Source organism: Dendroctonus ponderosae, unplaced genomic scaffold, assembly GCF_020466585.1.
Source record: "Dendroctonus ponderosae isolate FM_Combo_2020 unplaced genomic scaffold, Dpon_F_20191213v2 Dpon_F_20191213_1, whole genome shotgun sequence".
Classification (NCBI taxonomy): Eukaryota; Metazoa; Arthropoda; class Insecta; order Coleoptera; family Curculionidae; genus Dendroctonus; species Dendroctonus ponderosae.
Genome location: NW_026017110.1, coordinates 47,222,982 through 47,240,596, shown reverse-complemented (window position 1 = coordinate 47,240,596; position 17,615 = coordinate 47,222,982). Strand labels below are relative to the sequence as shown.

Sequence of the window (17,615 nt, the reverse complement as noted above, 5' to 3'; positions counted from 1 at the left end):
GATTTTATGGCATTCTAAATTACCAGTTCTTAAGAATCATTAGTAAAATTGGTGGTTTACAATTTTTGAAATCATTTACGAGCTACTGAATCAAAAATTAACGGACTTGTTTCAGGGCCTCCTCTAGGAGAAGAGAGAAATGGAAAAGCATACCAGAAGCTGATATTTTTAAGCCAATTTAAGTCAGCTTTAGCCCCAGAAGAGAAAGCAATTAACAAAAAAAATAGGTAACTTTTGGAGCTGTTTGAAGAAACAACCTGCAATAAAAATTACAATTTTTCAAAATAATTTTCCAGTAAAAATCGCGATTAAAAAAAAATCTGTCTAGGACACCTTGTATCGAATTAATATTCTATCAATGCGCGCTTGCACTTGAACAAAACCCCATTTACTACAAAAATACCGACGCGCGCTTGTCCGGTACCATTTACCACTTTGCTTGGTACCCGGGCGGCTTGTTGCGCGTTCTTCAGTGTCAACTCTTACATCATTCACTATGTGACCTAAGCCGGAAGAAAAAACCGGGAGAAAGTGGTCGCGTGTTCCTGTACAAGCCGAAAAAATCATCATGAAAAGTTTAACGGGTTTGTCCATTTTTCTAGCGTGTTTGGTCAGTTTCGGACAGGGACAGTTGTCCTTTGATATCAGAGTGCCTCGAGTCGCTGACATTCTAAATAGAGTGTCCAATACGACTTTCGGTGAGTAAATCAAGTAAAAAAAAATCAGGCATTGATTGACATCAATCTGTGTATGTAAAATCTAATCAAAAATTAAAATGCGAACCGAATAAGACGCAAATAAAATCAAATTTCCTTCACTTTGCCTTAATGGAACGAACCGATATCCTCGGCTTATATCAATTCCATGCAAATAGTTTGTATTTTATAGTACAACCGCGCAATAATTAAAATATCTTAATTGCGCAATATGTACTTTAACAAGCTAATTGCCTGTTTCATTGGACAATAGATTGGCAAAAAACTCCTGTCAACTATTAATGCGAAAAAATCCACTTCTTCTGCAGGCATTATTAGAGGCAGTGTCAACTTCGTAGGCAGAGCAGTCGATCGAGTGATCAACACTTTTGGCCGCGTTGAGGACCGATTGAGAGCTCTATTGGAGGAGTTTCGAGGCATCATCCTCAGAGGCATCCCGGAGCTGAACATTCCAGTGCTGGATCCTTTGCATGTGAATAAAGTCGATTTCGATGTCAACCATGAAGCTGCCAGGTGAGTGGTGTGTACTAACTAATCTACTTAGTCGCGAATGATTATTAGATGTTGTCCAAATGACTTTCAAAGTGTTTACGATAAGTTCCACATTTCATGTTGCACAAAACGCCTGGATAATTACTGATGATTGATGCCTATTAATGGTTCAAAAGGTTGTGGAAAGTTTCTCCGATTAGTCAGAATGGTCCGCTCTTGGACTCAAACCATTAGAGCTATTGGCCAAATGGCCTCCACACCCACCAGATTTTTCAGCATTTGATTTTTTCGTTTGGGTCGCCATTGATTAAATTTAATGTAAAAAACCACTAGTAATAAACAATTGGCTCAACCCAGTCGACTTTGTGGCAGAAACCGATCAATTTGCAAAATAACAATAATAAACATTAGGTAACGGTTTGTTGCAGATTAAAAGGGAAAGCCGAGAACCTGACAATCAAGCACATATCGAAATTTCAGGTGGACAAAGAGCGGTTTACCGATTTGGGCCAGTTTAGGTAAAATACCAACATTTGGTCTGTTGTAAACCAGCTAATGCCAGTTTTCCGCTTGCAGGTTTAAATTGGATTTAAACCTGACGTTCCCCTACATCAAGGTGACCGGGAATTACAAAATTGATGGAAAAGTCGGCAGAGGCTTTGTTATTTATGGGGATGGTCCATTTTGGTAAGTTCTACCCACAATTAGTGAAAAGTTGTTTTTTCTTAGTCACTTAGTGAAAGCGAAATCTTCTTCTTGATTTCCAAATGGGTCTTTTGGCTGTTGAATTTTCAAGAGTTTTGCGTAAGACTGTGTAGAGTGTTGGACCATTTTTCATCCCTCAAAACTGACTATTTCGATTGCTTCTGATGCTTATCTCGGCAATATCCAGAAACTATGGCTCTTTGTGAGCGGTTTCTAAAATTTCAAATTGTTACTTGCGTTTGTTTCATAACGTAGAATTTTTAAATGTGAGAGCGCAGTTTAGTAACCTCATCCGATATTGAACTGGTATTGACTAATTTGGGAGACGCGCATTTTCTAAGCTGCAAACAATCAGGAATCGGGCCATATTCATGAAATTTTGAACATCGTTAGAGCCAAGTGTCCTCAAAATAATGTGAAACTTTTAAGTACGTACTTGACTTAGTGTGGAAGATAGAAATTTTTAAAGGAGAGGGTTTAAATATTCATTTTAAGACCGAATTATCAGTCTCAAAATGGATATTTATAGTAATACCGAAAATCAGGTTTCTAGACGAGTTTAATAAAACTCTCAAATTATTTAGGGTCACTTGGCTTCTAAACGTAGTAAAGATTTCGACTTTTTTGTAGTTTGGAAAAGTAATTAGTTATCTGGAAATGAAGTGTTAGCTCGGAAGTGACTGGTTTTTTAGACAATTTTCGTGCCATTTCTGCACCATTTTTTATTTACGTGTAAGATTTGCTTTCTATGGATTTACAAAGAAAATTTTGTAACTTTGATGATGTGTTTCTTGAAATGTAGTAAAAGTGTGGAAATTAATGTAATTTTTTGGATTGTAAGTTCCTTTTTTGCTTACAAATGGGCCGATAAAACATTACATTTTTTCCTAAGCCTTAAAAAATTTACCCGAAGCAGGAACGTAAGTGCAACCAGTTTGACTTTTGAAGAAGAGATGCATTTTCCGACTGTTTAGAGAGTTGGGCCAACTTTCATTCATCAAAGCTGAATATATCGAATTCTTCTGCTCCTTACTTGGAGAATAAAAATGACCGGAAATTATAAATTTTTAAGTCAGTTAGAATTTTTTGAAGCAAATAGTGCTTTTGGGCAAAACCACCCATTTTTCTGCTAAGTTTTCCCGGTCGGCAAAAATCAGGAGTTTAGGGGCTTTTAGTAATATTTTTAGTATTTTGAGTGTCAGCTGTCTTTTATGGACTGTGATACATTCAAATGTCTGCTACTCTACTCTCTACTGCTCACTTTCAAATCTCAAATTCAATACGTAGATTGGAAGTTGGGATTTTTTCAAGCAAATAGTGTTCTTGGGCAAGAACGCCCAATTTTATGCCAGCTTTACCAAGAAGCCAAAAATTAGGGATTAAGGTGATTTGAGTAATATTTCCAGCATGTTGAGCCTGAACTGTCTTTTATGGACTGTGAAAGTTTCAAGTTTCTGCTTGCTTTTGCTCACTGCTGAGCGCTTTTGAGCGAAAGTACCCATTTTAATGCTAAGTTTTCGAAGTCGGCAAAAATCAGGAATTAAGGCAATTTGGGCCACATTTTCCCAATTTTGAGCCTCGACGTTCTTCTATGGACTGAGATTTAGTTAGAGAGCAAATAGTGCTTTTGGGCAAAAACGCCCATTTTCATGCCAATTTTACCAAGTCGCCAAAAATCAGGGATTACGGCGATTTGGGTCATCTTTTTAGTATTTTAAGCTTCGACTGTTTTTTATGGACTGAAAAAGTTTCAAGTGTTTTTTTGCTCTATTGTATTTTGAAGTTTGAATTTTTTTGATGCAAAGAGGGCTTTTGAGGGAAAACGACCATTTTTTTGCTAAGTTTTCCAAGTCCTCAAAAATAGGGGATTAAGGATTGGTGTGTTTAGCGTCAACTGTCTTTTATGGACTGTGAAAGTTTCATATGTCTGCTTGATCTAGATTGGATTCATTGATCTGCTTGATCTAGTTGTGCCTAAAAGCACTTTCCAAGGAAAAACGCCCATTTTTATACCAACTTTACCAAGTCGCCAAAAATCAGGGATTAAGGTGATTAGGGTCATATTTTCCGTATTTTGAGCTCCAACTGTCTTTGATGGACTGTGAAAGTTTCAAGTTTCTGCTTGCGCTAGATTGGAAGTTGGGATTTTTTTGGCGCAAAGAGTGCATTTGAGCAAAAACAGCCATTTTATTGCTAAGTTTTCCAAGTCGGCAAAAATAGAAAATTAATTTGGGTGATTTGGGGGAAATTTTCAGAATTTTGAACTTCAACTACCCTATAAGGACAAGGAAAGTTTCAAGTGTCTACTTGCTCTAGATTGGAAGTTCGGATTTTTTTGAAGCAAAGAGTGCTTTGGGGCGAAAACGCCCATTTTTGCGTCAACTTTTTGCTAAAAATGCTAAAAATCAGGGATTAAGGCGATTTGGGTAATATTTGCAGTATGTTGAGCCTCAATTGTCTTTTATGGACTATTAAAGTTTCAAGTTTCTGCTTGTTCTAGATTGAAAGTTGAGATTTTTTTAAAGCAAAAAGACTCTTGAGCAAAAATATCAATTCTTATCTATTTTTATGCTAAGTTTTCCAAGTCGGCAAAAATCGGAGACTAAGGCAATTTGAGCGAAAGTTTCCATATTTTGAGCTTCAGCTGTCGTTTATAGACTGCGAAAGTTTCAAGTTTCCGGTTCCTATAGATTGGAAGTTGGAATTGTTTTAAAGCAAACCGTGCTTTTGAGCGAAAACACCTATTTTAATGCTAAGTTTTCTAAAATCGGCAAAAATCGGGGATTAAGGCGATTTGAGCGAAATTTGCAGTATTTTGAGCTTTCACTGCCTTCTATGGACGGGGAAAGTTTTAAATGTGTGGCTGCACTAGATTGGAAATTCGTATTTTTTGAAGCGAAGAGTGCTTTTGGGCAAATACGGCCAATTTGATGACAACTTTACCAAGTCGAAAAAAATCAGGGATTAAGGCTATTTAGTCGACATTTTCCAAATGTTGAGCCTCAACGTTCGTCTACGGACTCTGAGATTTTAAGATCCTCAAGTTCTCAAAAAGCAAAGAGTGTTTTTGAACAAAAAATCCGGTCTTCTATGGACTGTGAAAGTTTCAAATGCCTGCTTGCTCTATATTGGAAGTTGGAACTTTTTGAGGCAAAGCAAGAATGTCTGGAAAAGGTTTAGAACCTTATCGATAGAGCTCAAGCTGGTTTTACTAACTAGGTTTCATCAACAGGTCCTAGACTCTAATAAGATAGACGCGCAAAACTGAAGAAAACCCTTTTACCCTTTTTCTTATCTCCAAATATTCACATTTACCTAATATTCATCTAGATTGTCAAAAGCAGCAATTTTTACTTTAGTACTTTACTTTGCTTTTTGCTCAGGTTAAACATGCAAGATTTAAAGCTGGGAACCTCCACAATCCTAAAATTCACTCTCCCGGCCAAACTGAGAGTGGAAAAGCTGAGTATAGACATTAAACTGGGCAAGTTGGAGGTGAGTGACATAAAAAAATACCCCAGTGAAATTTAAGTGATTTTCTCGCACTTAGAACCAATTCGACAATCTACTCAAAGACAAAGAGACTGGAGATGTAATCAACAAGGTGATTTCCCGCATGGCGCCAGAAGCTCTGGATATTCTTTGGCCGGAAATCAAACCTTCGGTAGAAGAACAAATTAAAAAGGTGCAGTACATATTAGAATAACCTTGACATCCCAAATCTAATCAACACCTTTGGTTGAAAAGGTCAAAACAATGAAAGATAGCGTTCCAAAATTACTCTGTTGCTTTTATTCCAGTACATCAACAGGATCCTGGAAAATGCCACCATCGTGAACTTTGCGAAGCGATTGTTCAACGTGATAGTTTAGCTGGAATTTTGATGGCTTTTCGACGAAACCAACCCAAGAAAATCCATCAACGGTGTCAAGAACAGTGCCAAAAAAAACGTGCGGTTAAACTCGTGCTCCATGTATATTAAGTGCAGTAATGGCTTAAGCAACCGTGAACTTAAAATCGATTATTTATTGCAGTAAAAAGCTCGAGCTCTTGCCAAATTTTCTGACACCCATATTGGACAAATGGGACACAGACCAGTTAATTGCTAGTCTTTGATTTGCCAAATTTGCAATAATAATGGGTATTTTGCATGCAAGCTTTGAGTTGACCATTATATGTGGAACATACTGTATAAAGCACCAAACTTGCTTGGGAATTAAGTGGATTAACATGTAGAATAGAGGACATCAAGGGATAACCGTTAGGTAGATGTTAGTGAAAGACCCCCATTCGACTTGCAGAAATGTTCATGCTAGTCCTTAGATTTACTAAAATAGAATTGTCACAAGTTTTGTAGAAAAATATAAAAATCCAATAAAAAATCATGCGATTTCAATTAAGTTAGCTCCATTAACTGATAATAGTGAAAAAAAGGTTCAAAAACACTTTTTTCACAGGATTCTTAAGGAATCTGGTGAAAACTTTACAGCTGCTAAAACTGAAAGAAAATTTCTGGTGAGAAACAAAATTTAACAACGGATAAAAAAGCTGCATCTTTGACTAATTTAAAACTGATGATTCATAATTGTAGAACAAGCAAGAAATAAGAGGTTATTGAAGAGCAAAGCTTCCAAAATGGAAACTGGAACTGCATGCAGCAATACAACCTCTTTTAAATGAAAACATTTAATAACTTACTAAGAATTTCTAAAGAAAAATGGTCGTGCAAATTATCAGAGAAAACGTAATGAAAATAGAAGCAAGAATGAAAGAGAAAAGTGAAAAGTAAAATTTCTTAAGAAGAACATCGCAAAATTATTAACACAGGTTAAAAAACGATGAATATAGTAGCCTTTTAACTGGTTTTCAGTTTGTGCAAGAAATTTTAGACAAATATATTCTCAGTGCGCGGAGACGCGAAGTCAATTACAACTAAGTAAAACCAAGTCAATCTTTCGCTTTAAAAATTTGCCGAAAATCGACGAAAGTGCTGTAAAGAAGTCTACCAGTCAGTCCCCATTTTGCATAAATAAGTTTGCTCGTCCGAATGGTCTGAAATTCCAGCTAGTCTTAATTTTACGTAAGGAATTTTGGAACAAAAATTAGTACCCGTACCCGAAGTCCGTTGCAACTATCAAATCTAGTCAATGTTCTACTTTAAAACTTGGCCAAAAATTGAGAAAAATCACGAGAGAATCGACACTTCTTGACCTAACACTGTTGAAATTTCTCTATCAAACTCTCTAATTATCCTAGAAACTAATAAAGAAAGAGCAATGAGGAAGATAAGTGAAGTCCTACAAAAGCTTCTCAAATGGAAATAATGAAGTGTAAGTAACAGTAGAGCTGCTTTTGAGATGCAAAAATGCAGTAACTTAAAAAGATCGCCCTAAGTAAAAATCCTACAAAACTAACAAAGAAGGAATAACGAAGAGTAAAAGTCAAAACACAGAGTCAAAAACTCAAACAGCTTCGAACGTTCAGCTAAAGTCTACGGATTAAAAATTAATTTATTGCAATCCTCTTACTGTTGCTTAATTTTTCCAGCCCGCCCAAACCAAGCAATCGCCCATTTAAAGGCCAGTACCAACACAATAACCAAACTGGCAACAATGCCAACCAAAACTAGCAGAACATCTACCATGCAATATTCAAACCATCCCAACTTCAGGGATCCTAACTTGAAATGCTCCGCTCCTTTATTCCTAATCACGTACTCGATCCAGTAAACGGCTGTTTCCATTGGTTTCATGGGCCGATCATGAAACAGTCTGGATAATTCCTGCGCTCGAAGCTGGTACTTGGGATTAATCAGCATTTCCTTGATCAGTCCGTGGAACGTTTCTTCGGTAAAGTTGCGGTCCCTGTAGGAGAGCTTTAAGGCGAAGCCCCGACTCTCTGACTGGAAAGCGTTGTTGAATTGATCAAGGAAAACTGGAATCATCAGGGTCGGGACTCCATGGTAGAGCGCTTCCAGAATACTCCCATGTCCTCCATGGCTGATAAAGAGCTTGATGTTCGGATGGGCTACGAGATAGAACGAAATGGGTGGATATAGAAGACACTAGAGGTTTGAAATTACAACGAGCTGCTCACCTAGAATGTCAATTTGGGGCATCCATTTCCTCACCATAACATTACTGGGCTTTTCAGGCAGAGCATCGTCTTCAAACTTCCACAAAACCCGCTGCTTGAGCCTGCCGAATACGTTGATAATTAACTGCTTCTTTTCCGCACTGAAGTCCTTGCTCTTCACATGGGAGCCCATGCTGAAGAAAATTGCCCCATCCTGAGCCTCATCCAGAAACAATTGCAGGTCTTTAGGAAGAGGTTGAGGAGGATCGATGTGAAAGCCTCCAATTTCTACCATGTTGGGCGCCATGGGCGTAGATTGCCTAAAACTGGAATGCGACCCCAGAAGAACCAGCGAAGGAGAATGGTAGAGATCCGCAGCTTTGGGTCCATTGGGCATATAGGACTGGATAATCCGATCGTTGGCTGGAAACTGGATGAATCTGATCAGAAACTGGTCATATAGGAAGAACAGCATGTTATGGAGCCGCTCCAGAAGATTCATCCCTTGAGAGAAGTCGCCCAACATCCAGCTGTGAGGCACATAGGAAATGGGGACGGGGTTTCCAAGCATGTCGTTAACCCAAGAATTAACGCCTCCAACGCTGATCAACACCACCAGGGGGCACTGATAGTAGCTGGATAGGGCCAGCTGGGCTTCGCCCCATGCATATTCAGTGACAACAGCATCGAATTCGTGCCTCTCCTTGAGGAATCTTAGAACGTTTGGGTGAGAGAAGGTTTGGTTATCGATCATCAGGTTTAGCTGGTGCATGTGGTAGCTTTGCCAGATCGGGTACTGTTCTGCGGTTTCCAGGTATTTGGCATTTTCCAGAATTTCTGAAAATAATTTTAGAAGTTTTGGTTTTTCTTTTGGAGGCTCAAAATCCTCAGTTTCCTACATCAAACTATTAACCTCGCTATTACATAAGTCGTCCGAGCTGAGCTTGTCTCGACAGAAATTGTATTGCGCACTTTGGAATTAACCTAAGTAGACCTACTTTCATATTCTTCTTCGAAACCGGTTAAAATCACATCCGTATAAGAGCCATTTTCAATGGGCAGTTTATTCTTGTAGGCGCTTATAACTGTGACTTCGTGTCCAGCATCAGCCATCCCCTTCATCAGTTTGTTGTACAAAATATTCAAGCTGCGGCCGGCCAATGGGAAAATCCCCAGTACTTTCGCACTTTCCGCACCATTTTCCAAGTGGAAAACCCACAAGGATATAACGAAAAATTTAAACAGCATTATGGAGCAGATTGAATTTTAGAACTAACCAATTGATTTATTTAAACCGTGAGAGGAAATTTGAAGTACCAAAATTTTATTTCTAAGTTGAGCCAGTGTGGGATTTAACTAGATGAAATATTGCGTAGAAAACACAAATTTTTCAAGAATCCCCGCTATTTCTGCGTCAATAATTGCGAAAATCATTGCTAAGCTCATCGATATTAATCCAGAATGTTACATAACATTAGACCCATCTTTCTTGCTCAAAACGTGAAAGCGCCCTTGTAGAGCCTTTCAAGAAAATTTAATTTTAGTGCTTTCCGTCCCTGGAGAACGATTATCTTTGATCCAATTGAACGTATTCGACCGATATCTTAGAATTTTAATTAAACTTTAATTATTTGAATTAGGCAACATTTATTATTTTCAAGTATTAAATAGATTCCAGAAATTATTTTAAGATGCGGTCTTTGCGGTTTAGTTCATTTTTTCCTGTGCCTTCGAATGCGTGTAGAATAACTTGAGGGAAGTATTTGAAATTTTTGTGAAAAACTAAAACAAATTATTTTTTTCAAACAGCGGATTTTTCGAAACTGATTAAGATTGATTTAATATAACATATTGTAGAGTTTTTATTGCTCTTTCAATTGATAGTAAACACTTTGAAATCGGTCAGGCCGTTTCGGAGTTACAGGTTTCTTTGAATTAAGTGGTTTGACTCTCCCCCACCCTTTATTTGACAAGTTAGGAAAAAAGTTTATTAGGAAAGTAGTACGGTTTTTTATGATCTTTTGACTAAACTTACTAGATGTTTCACTTATCGGGACAATTTCTGTATAAAATCGACTTTTTAAAATACCGTTGGCAATTGCGACATCTAGTGGTCATCTGAGAAATTTCAAAATAATTTCCAGCTAATTCTTTTCTTCAAGTTTGTTATTAATTTTTTTTCCGATCACTCTACAACACATACTTTCCAAGATACAGCCGCTTACCATCCTTATTGCGACACCCTGTATAAAAGTCTACTAATTTTTTATTGTTATAAATTAAATTTTGGTTAAAATTTTTTTAAAAATTAACTGACATGCATGTACTGACCTGGTAAAGTCTAGGGTTCTTTTGGTATAGAAACATTAAGTAAGTTACTAAGAACTACCAAAAGGTAAAGAATCCTATAATCTAATAAAAAAAGAGCAATGGGGAAGAAAAGGAAAGACTCACGAAAGCTTCTCAAAGAGGAACAATGAAGCGCAAGTAGCAGTAAACCTTCTTTTGAGATGAAAAAATGCAGTAACTTACAAAGATTGCTCTGAGTAAAAATCCTACAAACCCACAAAGAAAGGATAAAGAAGAGCAAAAGTCAAAACACACAGTCAAAAACTCAAAAAGCTTCGAGCGTTCAGCTAAATCCTATGGATTAAAAATTCGTTTATTCCCATCCTCTTACTGCTGCTTGATTTTTCCAGCCCTCCCAAACCAAGCACCCGCCCATTTGAAGGCCAGTACCAGCACAATAACCAGACTGGCAACAATGCCAACCAAAACCAGCAGAACATCTACCATGTAATATTCAAACCATCTCAACTTTAGGGATCCTAACTTCAAATGCTCCGCTCCTTTATTCCTAATCACGTACTCGATCCAGTAAACGGCTGTTTCCATTGGTTTCATGGGCCGATCATGGAACAGTCTGGACAATTCCTGCGCTCGAAGCCGGTACTTGGGATTAATTAGCATTTCCTTGATCAGTCCGTGGAACGTTTCTTCCGTAAAGTTGCGGTCCCTGTAGGAGAGCTTTAAGGCGAAGCCCCGACTCTCTGACTGGAAAGCGTTGTTGAATTGATCAAGGAAAACTGGAATCATCAGGGTCGGGACTCCATGGTAGAGCGCTTCCAGAATACTCCCATGTCCTCCATGGCTGATAAAGAGCTTGATGTTCGGATGGGCTACGAGATAGAACGAAATGGGTGGATATAGAAGACACTAGAGGTTTGAAATTACAACGAGCTGCTCACCTAGAATGTCAATTTGGGGCATCCATTTCCTCACCATAACATTACTGGGCTTTTCAGGCAGAGCATCGTCTTCAAACTTCCACAAAACCCGCTGCTTGAGCCTGCCGAATACGTTGATAATTAACTGCTTCTTTTCCGCACTGAAGTCCTTGCTCTTCACATGGGAGCCCATGCTGAAGAAAATTGCCCCATCCTGAGCCTCATCCAGAAACAATTGCAGGTCTTTAGGAAGAGGTTGAGGAGGATCGATGTGAAAGCCTCCAATTTCTACCATGTTGGGCGCCATGGGCGTAGATTGCCTAAAACTGGAATGCGACCCCAGAAGAACCAGCGAAGGAGAATGGTAGAGATCCGCAGCTTTGGGTCCATTGGGCATATAGGACTGGATAATCCGATCATTGGCTGGAAACTGGATGAATCTGACCAGGAACTGGTCATATAGGAAGAACAGCATGTTGTGGAGCCGCTCCAGAAGATTCATCCCTTGAGAGAAGTCGCCTAACATCCAGCTGTGAGGCACATAGGAAATGGGGACGGGGTTTCCAAGCATGTCGTTGACCCAAGAATTAACACCTCCAACGCTGATCAACACCACCAGGGGGCACTGATAGTAGCTGGATAGGGCCAGCTGGGCTTCGCCCCATCCATATTCAGTGACAACAGCGTCGAATTCGTGCCTCTGCTTGAGGAATCTTAGAACGTTTGGATGAGTGAAGGTTTGGTTAAGGATTGTCAGGGTTAGCAGGTGCCAGTGGTAGCTTTGCCAGATCGGGTACTGTTCTGCGCTTTCCAAGTAATTGGCATTTTCCAGAATTTCTGAAAACATTATTAGAAGTTTTGGTTTTTCTTGTGGACGCTCAAAATCTCTATTACATAAATCGTCCGAGCCGAGCTTCTTTGGACAAAAATGATATTGCGCCCTTTGCAATTAACGATAACCTACTTTCATATTCTTCTTCGACACCTGTTAAAATCACATCCGTATAAGAGCCATTTCCTATGGGCAGTTTGTTCTTGTAGGCGCTTATAACTGTGACTTCGTGCCCAGCATCAGCCATCCCCTTCATCAGTTTGTTGTACAAAATATTCAAGCTGCGGCCGGCCAGTGGGAAAATCCCCAGAACTTTTGCACTTTCCACACCATTTCCCAAGTGGGAAACCCACAGAGATAAAACGAAATATTTAAATTGCATTATGAAGCCGAATGTATTTTAGAATTAGCAGATTGATAGATTTAAACTGTGAGAGGGATTTTCAAGTACCAAGGTTTTATTTCTAACTGGAGCCAGTGTGGGATTTAGATGAAATATTGCGTGGAAAACGCAATTTTTGCAAAAATCGCCGCTTTTTCTGCGCCAATAGTTGCGAAAATAATCGCTAAGCTCACCGATGTTAATTCAGAGTAATACATCACATTAGACCGATCTTACTTGCTCAAAACGCGAAAGCGCCCTTGTAGCGCCATTCACAGGAAATTAAATATCAGTGCTTTCCGTCCCTGGAAAACGATTATCGTTAATCCAATTGAATGTAATCGGTCGATACCTTTGATGTGATACTATAATGCAAAGTCACATTTCGCATTTAGATCATCAAACCAATTAGAATCATACATAGTTTCAATGGAGAATACATAGTTTCAATTCAATTAGAATAATATAGATATTGTAACACAAACGTTCAGTAGATTTGGGCCTAGTTTGGTCGAAAGATGAAGAAACCGAGGATGATAGTTGAAGAACTAAAAAAGAAATCGCTGGAAAAGCAAGGAACGTAGACAAAGATAAACATACAGTAGAAGGAAGACAGTGGTAAAGAGTTAAGTGAAAATTAATCAGACAGCAAAAAGAACAATTTAAAAGTAAAAAAGCACACAAGAAAGGGGGAATTACAGACTGCTAGAAGAGCAGGAAAAAAATACTTTATTGGATAAAAATAAAGATATTCTGAATATTATAAAATTCTGCTAGATAATGAGAAGATGGCATGAAGAAAGTTTGAAGAACCAAACGAAAACAAGTCAGTCAGTCAGTAATGAAAATTATGTGAAAAAATCTGCAGGAGCTAAAAACCAAAGGAAACCACAATCGTGAATCAACATGAATTTTGGAGTCCAAAAGCGTAAAGAATCACGACTAAATTATTCATGCAAGGCCAATTTAAAAAAAAATGTATTTCTTGCGGACAGATACGCGAAGTTGATTAAAACGGTCTAAAAGTAGTAAAGTTTGCATTTTGAAAATGTTTACAAAAATAGACGAAAGCCACCAGAAAATCAACACTTCGACCTGGTAGAGTGCAGATTTCTCTATCCACTATGCAATGCTCTGCAAGAAGTTCCACTAGTCAGGCTTTATTTTCAATAATTTAAATTTAAAGAAAAGTTAATCTGCAGAAATGTAGGAGAGCAGCACACTTTCACTTAAAAAAGTTGCCAAAATTGGAAACAACACTTTACGGGAAAACTAGTTCTTGCAGACCTAATAGAGTAAAGGATTGATCTCTTAAACTGTCGATAAAATAGCTTTCTAGTTGATGTTCAGTGTATACAAGAAACTTAAAAAAAACTGTATTTCCGGCGCACCGAGGCGGTTAAATTTAATTGCTCCTACCTGATTGCAAAAATTTTTATAAATAAATTTTTAATAATAAATTTAAATACATGTCAACTTAAAAAATTAGTGAAGACTTGCAAATTCTCATTTTAAAAATATGCCAAAAATCGAAGGAAATTAAAAAAAAAATCGACACTAGCAGACTTCATAAAGTGACGATTGCTCTTTCAACTGGTTTATAAGACAGTCTTTGAGCTAGTCTCGATTTTTCGGAAGCAATTTTTGAAAAAAATTGTGCATTTTTTTTTTATTTTAAAATTTGCCAAAAATCGAGACAAATCACGAGAATATCAACAATTGGTGACCTGAGAGAGGAGGTTTCTCTAGCCACTGCTTCGTATAAGGTCTATTCGTTACTCCCCATTTTGAATAAGAAATTGAAATAAAATTTAATCTGCAGAATTAGAGGAGAGCTGCAAACTTTCATTTAAACAATTTGCCAAAAATCGTGTACCAAAAAAAGTAAATTGAAAAGAAAATTGACAATTTCAGACCTGATAACGTGAACATTGCTTTTGCCAATAGTTAACATAAAACCTTCTGTCTTGTCTTGATTTTACGTTATAATAAAAAAAAAAAATTTCCAACACGCCCGAAGTCAGCTGCAACGGTTCATCTAGTCAATCGTTCAGCTAAAAGATTTACCAAAAATCAACGAAAGTCACCAGAGAATCGATACTTTCCGACCTAAAATCGAGGAAATTTCTCTATGCAATGCTCTGTTAAGAAGTCTAGTAGTCAGTCCCCATTTTATATAATAAATGAAAAAACAACGTAACTTATACAGTAGACGTACGTAACTAGTAGAGTAGAGTGGCAAACTGTGATTTTAAAAATTTGGCAATAATCGAAGAACATTGCGAAAAAAACAGGTCTGATAAAGTGAAGATTGCTTCTTCACTTCATCAAAAAAAATTACTAGCGTACCGGGACGCGAAGTCCGTTGCAACAGATTCAAAAATTCAATGATTTGGCAAACATTGAGAAAAATCACGAGATTAAAACTTGCTGAACTAATACTGTTGAGATTTCCCCATAAAATTCTCTATATACAAGTCCATAATTTTTTTATTTTCAATAATTCAAATTTTGTTTATTTAAAAAAAAACTTAACTGACAGGCATTTACAGACCTGATAAGGTCTAGGGTTCTTTTGGTATGGAAAGATTAAGTAAGTTAGTAAGCACTCCCAAAAGGAAAATAATCCTAGAAACTAATAAAGAAAGAGTAAATAAGGATGAAAAGTGAAGACCCACAAAAGCTTCTCAAATGGGAACAATGAAGTGCAAGTAACAGTAGAGCTGCTTTTGGGATGGAAAAATACAGTAACTTAAAAAAATCGGCGTAAGTAAAGTCTACGGATTAAAAATTAATTTATTCCCATCCTCTTACTGTTGCTTGATTTTTTCAGCCTTCCCAAACCAAGCAGCCGCCCATTTAAAGGCCAGTACCAACACAATAACCAAACTAGCAACAATGCCAACCAAAACAAGCAGAACATCTACCATGTAATATTCAAACCATCGTAACTTCAGGGATCCTAACTTCAAATGCTCCGCCCCTTTATTCCTAATCACGTACTCGATCCAGTAAACGGCTGTTTCCATTGGTTTCATAGGCCGATCATGGAACAGTCTGGACAATTCCTGCGCTCGAAGCTGGTACTTACTACTTACTTACTCACCGGTCTTAATCCATTTTTCGTGCTCGTAGAGTGAAAGCGCCCTTGCAGAGCCTTTAAAGGAAATAGCATTTCAGTGCTTTGCGTCCCTGAAAAACGATTATCTTTGACCCCACTGAATGTATTTGACCCATTCATTTGATGTGATACGATATTGTAAAGGCGCGTTTTGCATTTAAGTCATCAAACCACTTAGAATCGTACATAGTTTCAATAGAGATTTATTAGAATAATACATTGAAACACTTTTTTTCAATCACGTACTAATTCGCCTGCAAAAGTTCAGTAGATAGTAGTAGTCAGAGTAGGCCTAGTTTAGGTCGAAAGACGCCCGTTCTAGAAAAAGGACCCAAACTGCTTGCACAATTGAAGTTAAAGAAACCGAGGATAATAGTTGAAGGACTAAAAAATAAATCTATGGAAAAGCAATAAACGTAGCACAAGATAAATACACAGTAGAAGGAAAATAGTGGCGAAGACTTAAGTGAAAATTAATCAGACAGCAAAAAGAACAATTCAAAAGAAGAAAAAGCACACAATTAAGGAGAATTACAGACTGCTAAAAGAGCAAGGAGTAAAAAAGAATTAGCTGCTTTTCATAGTCCTAAACAATAAACCGAAAATCCCAGAAAATCTGAGTAAAGAAGCAAATGAAATGAAGCCACTGTCACGAATCAAGAGGAATTTGAAAAAAAACTACGCTGAAAATAGTCCGAAAATCAATGTAAATCTAAAGAAACAAGCAAAATGAACTAAAACCATGATCAAGATGAATTTGAACGAAAATAGGCTACAGAAGAATGAACAGAACAACACTAAATTATTCATACAGCGCTTGAAGTAGTTGAGCAGACGAACGACCTGGTAATGAAGTAAAACAAAAAATAAGTGAAATATAATAATAATATAAAATAAATTATGTAATAGCAAACACAGACTGAGCTGATACTCACGAAGAATCTGAAGAAGGAAACAAGTGAATTGAAACCACAATCGAGAAACAAAGTGGATTTGAGGAGATATTCGAAAAAAGCGTGAAAAATAGGACTAAATTATTCATACAGTAATTAAAGTAGGTGATAAGGTAAAACACGTGGCAATGAAATAAAAGAAATAAATATTTAAAAAATAAAATCACTACAATTAATGAAGACTACAGCGAATGAAGATCAATCAGGAGAAAAGAATGAAATAATATTAGAAAATCATTCAGACAGTGCTTAAATGGGATGAGAAGCAACTGAATTTGATAATGGAGCAAAAATCGAAGGTTGACAGAAGATAAAAAAGCAGAAATTACGCAACAGAAGAAATAAAAACCGTCAATTTTTACAACGCAATTTGACAAGCTGAAAATAAGGAGAAAAAATTAATAGTATGGAACCCCATTCGATAATGACGCAAAAAACACAAAAAGTATGAAAACAAAAAATATATTTCAGACCACGATTAAAGTACTAAAGATAAACAGTCTAATAGCAAAGCAAATATACAGCAAAAGCGAACATACAAAAATCTAAAAAAATCTAAGCAACCAAACAAAAATTATACACAAACAATAGAAAACTGAAAAATTTGGACTGCCAGAACCGAGATGGCCCGAAAGAGAGAAAACGGACTTCTTTTTACAACAGAATCGATAGCCACAGAAAAACTGGAACGATAAACAATTGAAAGAAAAACCAAATCTGATAATGAAGCGCAAAAGAAATTGAAGAGAGGGAGAAAAATGAAGATACGTTTTACAAAAACACAAACGTAAATTGACTTCACTTCACTTGCTGATAATCTAAAGAATCAAAATAAAATACTCAACTAAATACTGATGAACATGGTTGATGAGAAGAATATGAGAACGGAACATAAATTAAAATACGCAGCAGAGGAAACGTTTGGTTTCCAACAATAAATATATAAATCGACAAAATCTCAAAAACACATTACGAAAAACTAAACAAAAATCACCTAGAAACAGTTAAAAATAATTCAGAAGTAGAAGAAACACATATTGAGAGAGGCAAATATCTGCAACGAGTTAATTGCTTAATCGACAGCAGCCACAAACGCCTTAATGATTCTAATC

The 17,615-nt window shown here is 37.1% G+C and overlaps 2 protein-coding genes across 4 annotated transcripts; one reads left to right on the top strand and one right to left on the bottom strand.

Moving 5' to 3' along the window:
* Positions 1-377: 377 nt before the first annotated feature.
* On the top strand, positions 378-5,886 carry LOC109534210. Its single transcript, XM_048669823.1, has 7 exons — positions 378-698; positions 1,025-1,229; positions 1,637-1,726; positions 1,785-1,895; positions 5,297-5,408; positions 5,464-5,598; positions 5,714-5,886. Exons 1-7 carry the CDS (start codon positions 569-571, stop codon positions 5,783-5,785), a joined length of 855 nt encoding a protein of 284 aa, XP_048525780.1. The 5' UTR covers positions 378-568; the 3' UTR covers positions 5,786-5,886.
* A 1,523-nt stretch (positions 5,887-7,409) lies between these two features.
* Positions 7,410-12,495, bottom strand: LOC109534209 (UDP-glucosyltransferase 2). Of its 3 annotated transcripts, none has more exons than XM_048669732.1 (3): positions 12,180-12,479; positions 8,010-8,825; positions 7,410-7,940 (listed from the first exon to the last, which is right to left on the bottom strand). In XM_048669732.1, the coding sequence occupies exons 1-3, from the start codon at positions 12,427-12,429 to the stop codon at positions 7,438-7,440; spliced, it is 1,569 nt and encodes a 522-aa protein (XP_048525689.1). In that variant the 5' UTR covers positions 12,430-12,479; the 3' UTR covers positions 7,410-7,437. The 3 variants fall into 3 exon arrangements, with proteins under 3 accessions (XP_048525689.1, XP_019755347.2, XP_019755348.2); XM_019899788.2 differs by lacking the exon at positions 12,180-12,479 and adding an exon at positions 8,987-9,315; XM_019899789.2 differs by lacking the exons at positions 7,410-7,940; positions 8,010-8,825 and adding exons at positions 10,630-11,167; positions 11,237-12,052 and having other exon boundaries at positions 12,180-12,495.
* Positions 12,496-17,615: the final 5,120 nt, after the last annotated feature.